Here is a 10,431-nt window from a genome sequence, read left to right as displayed (position 1 = left end):
TAGGTGAAGGGACAGATACCCAGATCAGTGTAAAAGACCCATACGTATATAACCAACTGCTTTTTGACAGTGGTGCAAAAACAAATCAGGAAGAAAGGACAGCAATCTCAATAAATGGTTTTGGAACAATTGGACAGACATACTTAATGGAAAAAAAATGAACCTCAGTCTTGTATCTTATATAAAAATTAACTCACATTGGATGCTAGATCTAAATCTAGAATGTAACAGTATCTCTTGAGCAACTATGTGTACACACAGCTACACACAGACTCCTTGGTACACCCTGGCTCTCACTAATCAGTCTTTGACACCATGCTCAAGTTTTCCTTTCTCACCCAGAAGCTGTGCTCTTCGGAGACCACCCTGACCACCCACAGCAGCTCAGATCAGCATCATGAACTACCCTTGAACTAGCTTGCCGTCATTTTCCTATCTTCTTCCTCCTTACACCCTCCTCCTTGCTTAAGGAGTTCTTTTTCCAATGTCCTATTCACTTAATTTCCCCCACTTGACCTCCCTCTCTTTTCCAGTTCTGGTTTTTGGTTTTGGGGTTTTTTTTGCAGTTTTTGGCCAGGGCTGGGTTTGAACCCACCACCTCCGGCATATGGGGCAGACTATTCCTTTGAGCCATAGGCGCCGCCCTCTTTTCCAGTTCTGTAGACTCTAGCTTAGAATGCCTCATTACTCCCAAACTGCCCAATTTTCTCTAATCTCCTGTTTTAAAAAACATCTATTTTAAGAAGTCTCTCCTAGGTTAAAGAAGTCTTTCCTCCATGTTGATCCATAACATTTCCCTGATTTTTCCTTCTGTTTTTACTTCTAAAAATACGTTTACATTGCCTCACTTATGGATTAACACACTTCTTCAGAATTTACATTTTTCATGCATCCTTTATACATTTTGGGAATTGGCATTATTTGTTTCTGACCATTCTGGCTCGGACTTTCTTTTATTCCATTTATTTATTGAAACAAAAATCTCACTCTGCTGCCCAGGCTAAAGTGCTGTGGCATCAGCCTAGCTTACAACAACCTCAAACTCCTGGGTTCTACTGATCCTCTTGCCTCAGCCTCCCAAGTAGCTGAGACTATAGGTGTTCACCATAATGCCCAGCTAATTTTTCTATTTTTAGTAGTGCTGAGATCTCACTCTTGCTCAGGCTGGTCTTGAACTCCTGAACTCAAGCAACTCTGCTGCCTCAGCCTTCCAGAGTGCTAAGATTATAAGTGTGAACCACTGCTGGGCCTCTTTTATTCCTCTTGGAAAGCACCTATGCAGAAGACCATATCTAGACAGATACTAAACACTTAATTATCTATCAACGGAAACATATTCTCAACGTAAATAGAAAGAATTTGTTTGTTTATAAGGAAGAACTCACTTCCCAGGGCTTCCTGATGGGGCTGGCCCATCAGAGCATCCATTTCAAGTAGACCTGGGCACTGTCTGGAGCCCTGAAGCTGTGTCACTTGGATTCAGCTCATCTGCCAGACCCTTTTGCTGAACTATTAGGATGGAGAGGTAGATATAAATGGAAAATGGAAACTGAGAGGTGGTTACCCAAAGGTGTTCTCTTAAGCACTTAATGCTGCCCCCTTGGGGAGTTACAGGATCAGGAATCAGATCACCAATGGGAAGGCATTCAGCAGGGAGGGTGCTGTAGTGCTCCACAGACACTATAAGGTGGAAACTCATCTTGTCCCCCATCCAGATATAAAGAGGAACATAGAAAAGTCAAGAAAGAGAGACGTTCCCGTTGACTTTCACTGAAAATGACATTCTAAGGGAGAGACCTGAGAGTTCTGACAAAGGTAGTAATGGAGGCAAAACTCAGTTCTAGGCATTGAAGCAAAACCGGACTTTGAGGTTCAGAGAATGTTCCCGCTGGTGCTACTCTTATGGCTTCTACTTTCTTCCAAGCTCCTAACTCCTTTAAAAGCCCAAACTGCTCTTTGGAAGTCAGAATTCATGATTCAAAGAGAGAAATGAATTTTTCAAGTTCTTTTTGAAACCTCTTCTCTTTCTTCCCCTCAGCCCTTTGAACTTTTCTCTCAGTTTACTAGTCGCGAGTGGAACACTCCTCAAACAGGAAAATAGGCTGCGAGTCCCCGTTCTAACATCTTCCCTTTTCATGTTTTTCCACCTCAGTCATTCAGTTTGAAAAGTCCCAGCTGAAGGGTTAGAAAGCAGTGTTGCTGCCACATCTTATTTTCAGGCATAAAATCTTCACAGTATTTGCTGTCAATAGGAGGGAGTACAAAGGAAAGTTCACCCCGTCTGAAGTGGGCCATGGGCAGGCACAAGAGAGTGGTTGTGCGTACATAGAAGCCCGAGAGCGAAAAGAGCATCTATACTGACAGATCAGCCTCTCTCACCGGATCATCACTGAAAACCTGGGGACAAGACTGCACCCCTCAGGCACTGACCGCTCTGCCACCAGATGCATCTGTGTGTCCCCATCGCAGGCTGCAGAAACTTGGGAGGACCCCTCCCAACAACCCTGGGCCTTCGGATTTCATTGCCCTGGCTTTTAATCTCTTCAGTACTCTACAACTTGCAACAAGAACAGTAAAGTGGAGGCAGAAATATGAAAATGCCAATGGGATATCATCTCTGATGTTATATAATGTTTACACACACAGAGAGCTTGATCCTCTCAACCTGATAAGAAATTAAACCAAGCCCCAATACAGTCATGTGCTGCGTGGCAATGTTTTGGTCAATAACAGACCACATACACAATGATGGGTGGCCATAGATGATATTAACATATTTTCACTCTACCTTTTCTACATTGAGAGTGATTTAGACACACAAATACCCACCATTGTGTCCCAGATGCCTGCAGTATCCAGCACAGTCACATGCTGTTTAGGCTTGTAGCCTAGAAGGAATAGGCTATCCCTCCTAGACGGTAACAGGCGGTACCACCTAGGCCTGTGCCAGTTCACTCTATGATTTTCACTGCCTAATGACACGTTTCTCAGAAAGTGTCCCCATGATTAACTGGCACGTGACTGTACTTCTTGATAGCCACCGGGAAGAAACAGTTGCCTGCCCAGGGAGGAGGCTCACTTGAAAGGACAAGAAAGTCAGCCAAGGGCTCACCTGCTTTGGAAAGCAAAGGACAGCAGCAATCTACCAGGAAACCTCAATTTAACTGTAAGGAATCCTTTGATAAAAAAAAAAAAAATTAATGTTTTTATTTGCATCTTAAAAGGTCTTCTTTATCTTTTGGCAGGAAAATTACTGTGAAATAGAATGCGCATACCGAAAAATATGTAAAACAGAAATGGATGACATAGTGAATATTACAAAGCAAACACCCATGTAACCATCACCAAATCAGGAGCCAGAGCACTGCCAACATCCCTTCAGAGTCGTCTTCTTCTTTTTTTTTTTTTTTTTTTTGAGACAGAGCTTCACTCTATTGCCCTGGGTAGAGTTTTGTGGGATCACAGCTCCCTCAAACAGCAACCTCAAACTCTTGGGATCCTCTCCAAACTCCAGGAGTCCTCTCACCTCTTGGGAGGCTGAGGCAAGAGGACCTCTGGAATCCAAAAGTATGAGGTTGCCGTGAGCTACGATGTCCTCAGCCTCCCAAGTAGCTGGGACTACAGGCACCTGCCACAACACCCGGCTATTTTTAGAGATGGGGTCTCGCTCTTGCTGAGGCTGGTCTCAAACTCTTAAACTCAGGGGATCCACCGGCTACAGCCTCCAAGAGTGCTGGGATTATAGGCATGAGCCACAGCGCCTGGCTCTTAGGAGTCTTCTTAACAAATGCTTTCCCCTTTTGAAACTGAGGAGTCCAACAATGAACCTATTTTTAAGTTTATGGCTAATTCTTAAGTTTAAGTCTCCAAAGCTCCCCAGCTTTGATATCTTTTCTTCCTCCCCATAGTTCATCCCCCCCCAAAGAGGTTTGTAAAGTAATTATCCACAATATTTATGCTCACTGAACTAGTGTTCCATTTAATTTTTTTTCCATTTTTTTCATTTAATTTTAATAAAACAATTATGTAATGTTTTGAAGCAGGATAAAAAAAAATAAAAGTGACAAATAAAGAACTTCTCCTACACTGAAAATATTAGTCTATTCTTTTCCAAAATGCCAGGATATGTGTGACCTTCCTTCCAGTGGGAATGCCAAGATGTATAGCCACTTCCCCCTTCAAAAGGGGCTTGTGCCTGAAACGAGTATTTGCAATTAACAACCATCTATTTCTGTCTGATGAAATTTTCCCACCTTCAAAGGCTGTAATGTGAGAAAACCAAAACATATAGAATGTGGGTGTTTTTAAAATTTAGAGGCTTATCATTAATATTCTGACACTCAACACAGGATACACAATCACTTTAGAACCGAGGTTTGAGGACAAGTATTGTCACAAGGTAAATTAGTGCCCAATTCTAGACAGGGCATGGAAAGTTCTAGTTGCTTGATGGCAAAGCTGCATTACCTTTACCTTTGTACTCCCCTCACTGCCTAAATAGTACCTTATTACAAAAAGCTGGTCTATAAACGTTTGTTGATTGAATGCATTTTTACATAAATAATTCCAGAAAAAGGAACTAAAATCATGTTTATTAGTTGTGATGTTTACTTGTGGCTTGTTAATTATACTCAAAATGTGGGGGGAAAAATCAAGCTGAGGATTTCAAACGAAATTATTATATGTGTATAATAGACAGATCAGGAATGCAAGGAAGCTTTTGGGCATATCACATGTGTTTCACATCTTATTTATTTTCCCCTTCTGTTTCCCTCAGGTGGTGCAGAGTGTAGTTTCAGAACAAGAAACAGAAAGAGTTACAAGACAGGAGGAAAGCTCTGTGGGGAAAAAAGCAAGAGAAAAAAGAAAGGAAAAAGAAAAGAAAAGCAGCAGCAGCAGCAGCAGCAGCAGCAGCAGCAGCAGCAGCCGGCAGCTCTCTCTTTGTTTCTGTTCCTCCGGCACATTTATTTAGCCCAGTCGAGGGAGGACAGGGCTCTGCATAGCCTTGCTTTCTGCATGGCGTCACCTAGCGGTCTGAGCCATGAAATGGTTTTCATTTTGCCAAAGGTTGAAAAATTGGAAATTCCAAAGTTGTAAATAGTTTTGACAAGTAGTTACTCATATTTATGAGAGGGTGTAAATGACAGATGAGGAGTTATTTGGATTTTTTTTTCACCCAGGCAGCACATCCCCTATTAATCATGGCCATCTCTTTGCCTCTGCACAGAAGTCGCCTGATGAGGAGTCTGCATTCCTGAGTCCTTGGAGAGGAAACACCAGGCATCCCTGCCCACACCTGCTCCCCAGCTCTGGGATTCCATGTTGAATTGGATTCTGGCTGCTCCAAGGAAGGCCTGGAAAGGAAGCTAGAGTACAGGCTTCTGATGGGTACCCTGCTACTAGTTTTGTTTATAGAAATGTTTGAAGAAAATTAAGAGTCTGATTTCAATTTTCCTTCCAAGCTAAGATGAAATAAAGGATGTAGGCTGACGATTTTTTTTCTTAGCCAGGCTTTTCATTTCCCTACAAGCTTCTAAAGATCAGACCTCGCAGCCACTCTTGTTTTAGTACACAAAGATCCCAAGGTTGGCCAGGCACTGTAGTTGACATCTATAATCCCAGTACTCTGGGAGGCCAAGGTGAATGGATTGCTTGAACTCAGGAGCTCAAGACTAGCCTGAGAAAGAGCGAGACCCCCAACTCTACTAAAAACAGAAAAACTAGCCAAGTATTGTGGTGGGTGCCTGTAGCCCCAGCTACTTGGGAGGCTGAAGTGAGAGGACCCCTGGAATCCACCATGGGTGCCAATGCTTTCAAGAGAGGAAACAGGAACAAATAAAGGAAGAGGGATTAATAAAAAGGTTTCTCCTCCTCTTTTTCTTTTTTTTTTAAATAGTGTCTCATTATGTTGCCTATGCCGGTCTAGAACTCCTAGGTTCAAGTGATCCTCCCACCTGAGCCTCCCAAGAAGCTGAGACTATAGGTGTGGGCCACCACTCTTGACTTTGCTCATTTTTCTTAAAGGCATACCACTGCTTACCACTGCTATTTCCAGACACAGCCTCAAAAACATAAAGCCCTTGAGAAGATTGAGTTGGCTGCCCAGCCAAAAGCAGCAGAATCCCAGGTAAATCAAAGGAGCTTGACCTAATTAGAATGCATTTGGCAAAACAGCAGAGACCTTGAAGTTATGTTCTTTGGCCCTAGTTTCTTGCTTCTAGCATGAGGAATGATGGGAAACCAAACAGAAGCTGACTATAAGTAGGTGAGTGCCATGTATGTAGGCCAGTGATGGACTTGTTCCACGTTGGTTAGAAGAGTGGTGGAATGGGATTGATGACTGGGTGGGAAGCTAGACCAGATGACCTTTGAGGAACCCCTGATCAGATGACCTTTGATTCACCACATTCCTTTCACTTGGAATCATACACGGATAGAAGCCATCTTCCCAATAAGTCTAAGGAAACTGAGACTACTCTAGAATGCTTAGCATGAATTAGCGATATCATATGGTTTCATAAATGGAAGAATGAAAAAAATGTAGTCAAAGCAACTGAGACGCCTAAGAGTCGACGTTATAGAAAGTGTGTGTGTGTGTGTATCTGATGCTGTGCAACTAAACTTCAAAAGAAACAATCACTTTCCTTTTCTTGAACTTAGATCCTTACCACTGCGTAAAGAAGTTCAATGTTCACAGTACAGCCCTGGCAGTATTTAGACACTAAATAGAAAATGCCAGCGGATCTCGTGTGAGCATTAGGATCATGGCTCACAGGGGCTTCCCAGGATACCTGTTTTGGTCAAAGGGATTGAGAAGAGTTGCTGAAGAAGCTTGTTCTCTGATGTTCTCAGGACTACAACTACATCAGCAGGAAGAGTATCTCTGTTTTTCTCAAGAACTCCAGAAGCATCATATAATACCTGCAATATAAATAGCAAATAGCAAGTTAGCCAGGCCAACTGTCCCTCTCCAGTGACCCTGGCAAGTCGTCTCTGTCAGTCATTAGTTGACCTTTACATGGAACTTAGCTTGATATAGTCATACTTTTAAATTGAGAGCAGCAGATAAGAGGGAAAAATTATGACAGGTCAATTTACCTTAGCTTCTTGTCCAGGTGCTCTTTGCGAAAAAGTGTCCTATCAGAAATATATCACAAAAGAAGAGCTATTAAAATGTACTAGGCACTAGGCACAAAGCACCTATCCTATGAGGCGAACACTTTATCTCTCTTTTACTGGCGGGCAAACAGAGTCTTAGAAAGAGGCTACATTTCAGGGAATAAAACCCAAGAAGCCTGACGCCATCCTCTTCACCACTGTATTCTCATTGCCTTCCTAGGGACTCATGAGATTTGAGTGGTTGCTCAAGAATGCTAAGCATTTCTTGGATCTCAGAAGACCTAGTTCAGAAAATCTCTTGTCTACCAAATAATCTTTGAATGGCAAATTCAGCAAAGGACACAGAGCATGAAGAGAAAAAAAAAAAATCCTTTTCCACCCCTAAAATCAAGACAGGAGAAGAGGGATAAAAAGGGAGGGGAAAAGAAAGGTGAGTAGGAGGTAGGTATAAAAGGACAGAGAGATGGAAAGAGAGGTGAGAGGAAGGAGACAAGAAGAGGAGACAGAAGGGAATGGGGAGGGGAAAGGGGCAGATTCTGGTATCTCAGACTCAGAGGAGACATTAATATGCAGTCAGACATTGATGCCAAGGCGAATGAAGTCTTTAAGAGCAAGAATTAAATTGCAATTTCTAACAAAGAACAAAAATAGAGGCCATAAAATACTATGTGTGGAAAAAAACAATCCCTTTTCCATGTGCAAGAATTATCTTTCAAACCACATTTAATCAGGCAAAATTAGTCTCAATGTCATGATAAAAATATGAAAGACAATTTTGATACATCTCAAATCAGCAAAATAATCTAAAATGCCTTTTATTAAACTCCTACGCATTTCTGGACCTAGGGCTTCAGCAGACCCCTCAGGAACCAATTAGCCATAATTCAAATGGCTCCTTGGGGAGTAATACCAGCAACAAGTCTTTGGCTACAGGGCTAGAGAATTTCCTGAATAAGTCACTAATCTGCTTCAGGAACTTGAAATTGAGACTGAGGCATAATATATGAAAAATGGAAATTTCAGTTAATGCTGTAAAAGCTTAATATCTGGATAATGATGTGAATTTTTTTTTCCCTTTTCATCTGGACATTTTTAGGGCCCTTAGACAGATGATTAAAGTGCTAAACATTGAGTCCCACTGTGATATTAACCCTCCTCCATTACCTACACGTCTCTAAATGACTTTAGAATGTGAACATTCACCACTAAACGCTGCAAAAAGCTGGAATATGTTTTCTCTCTGGAGAGCTGTCAGGCCTAGGCCAAACCTCAGGTGAGAAGCAGATGGTAACTCTGTGGGCCACCCCAGCGAGAAATTGCTTCTATGCCAGGGGCAACTTTTCATGAGCGGCAGCACTGAGAAAGTTTGGGAATTATGATCAGGTGTTCAAGAAGAATTGAAAGGAGAAGGAAATCTGCAAGCAATTTCGTGAGCAGCGAACACGGTAATAGGGACATTTCCCCTTTGTCAAACTCAGGTCTAATCACGGCCACACTCGCCTCACCTTTCCAGCATAGTGCTGAATGCCAAAGCACAGCTCCGCGCCTTTGGGCCTCCAGAAGTACTTGCATCGTAGATTATCTTCAAATTTATCTGTATGGAATTTTCGTATCAGAAAGTTACCATATGAATTGCTTGCCCTTTCAAAAAAAAAAAAAAAAAAAAACACGCTCCTCTATCCGTGAGTGAATCAGAATAAGGGCTCTCAGGCCAGCATGATACATGTACCTTCTTTGTATGTACAAAGGAGGAGAGGGACCACTCACAGTGGGGGCATTTATGATTGAGTGTGTGTTTAGATGTTTACCGTTGTCTTTCGTCTCAGGCTGTGCTCTGAGATTGCATGTTTTCCAGCCGTTTGTTTCTAAGAACTCCTAGCACGAAGGCGCTGATGATACCAGCAGCCTTGCCAATTAGCTTTAGAACCATGAGCATATCCCATGCAGGCAGATAACTCTGGTTTAAACTCATCTTTGCAACTGTGACAATATAGATAAAAGGAAAGGCCTTGGGGTAAACATTTCAACTACTCCTAGAAGTAAATTTCCGCCACAAATCAATTTTTCGTCTGGGGAAAAAGCTTAAAACTTTCTGTTCCTCTCTGAACAATTTTTGCCATTGCTGATGTGTGGTTAAAAAGCCTACTAAGTGTGAAGAAGTGTGCTACACCCTGATGGGATGAAAGATTTGGGGCTTCATCGCCCCCAAGCATCTCATGACCTAAGTGAGAAACAAAGCTCATGTCAAACACTAAAGATTCAAAATGAAGAAGGAAAGTTTGGGAAGAACAGGGGTAAAAAGCAGAGTGCCTTTGATGGCAGGAGGTCCTATCTTTACCTCTAAGGAGAAGGTGGCTTTAGAAAGATTAAAGGGGCTGAGGTGTCCGGGACAGAGGGGGAAAGTGGGAACCTAGAAGCTAGAAGACTAGAAAGGGCTTCTGTAGTAACTCAGACCACGGCTGAATGGAGGGCCAGGAAAAGATACAAGGTGAAGGTGTAAAAAGGAGGGGAAGCAAGTATTGGTTATGGGAAGTAAGGGAGAGGGAGGTATAAAAAGTGATATTGACATAGTGTAATAGTATTCACGTTGGCAGGAATGAGACAGTGGGAGGATTTAAGGATAGCGATGGGTTTGCTTTAAGACTCAAATTCTACAAGGACACTTCAAGTCAATTAAAAACAGGGTCTGTACTCCTATAACCCACCAGGTAGCCAAAATATGTATGTAGGGGAAATTCATCAAAGTACACTCATCTGATGACATGAGCCAAGTTCTATTCCAAGTGCATATGCCTTTTTTCGAAACGGTACCTACCAACCAGGGTCTGGTCAGTTGCTTGGGGAAACCGACTCTCCTCATCCAAGAGTGCAAGCAGTCCCAGGGGTTTCTGGAGGAGCATGTCCAGGAGCGGGCGATTGTCCTCATACTCGACGAGTACAGCGTTGATGCCCTCATTCTGATATTCCATCTGGAGGGAAAGGGAGCGTGAATCTCTCAAGCCCAAACTGGCCTTTGGACCACCCAGGACACTGTGGCATGGACTTTCTGGATCTGGCAACACTGAATGTATATGTAGAAAATGGGGCGTGTTTTATCTGTGTAGTAAAGGAATCTTCTGCATGTAGCACTGTCGATGCTGCACATTTTAATCTGACTCACAGGTGGTCTGTGGCAGGCAGCTTAAGCTAGCAAAAGCATCTCTCGCACACATACTTAGTGACTCCCAATTTAGAAACCAATATAGAAAAAAAGTAAAGCTGAAAAAAAAGTACTTTGGTGGCAAATATGATTTAAACCAGAAAAAGGACTTC

At 42.5% G+C, this 10,431-nt stretch overlaps 1 protein-coding gene across 1 annotated transcript in view; it reads right to left on the bottom strand.

The window, feature by feature from the left end:
* The window catches only part of MYO3B (myosin IIIB), a 429,342-nt gene that overhangs the window by 205,220 nt on the left and 213,691 nt on the right, over positions 1-10,431 (bottom strand). The window contains exons 18-20 of the mRNA XM_012812078.1: positions 9,935-10,088; positions 8,625-8,713; positions 6,792-6,921 (exon numbers count right to left, since the gene is read on the bottom strand). Of these exons, the coding sequence (XP_012667532.1) occupies positions 6,792-6,921; positions 8,625-8,713; positions 9,935-10,088 (373 nt within the window). The remainder of the gene's footprint in view (positions 1-6,791; positions 6,922-8,624; positions 8,714-9,934; positions 10,089-10,431) is intronic.

Source organism: Otolemur garnettii, unplaced genomic scaffold (assembly GCF_000181295.1).
Source record: "Otolemur garnettii isolate 467f Iridium unplaced genomic scaffold, OtoGar3 scaffold00187, whole genome shotgun sequence".
In the NCBI taxonomy this organism is placed as follows: Eukaryota; Metazoa; Chordata; class Mammalia; order Primates; family Galagidae; genus Otolemur; species Otolemur garnettii.
This window is presented reverse-complemented; position numbering and strand designations above follow the sequence as displayed.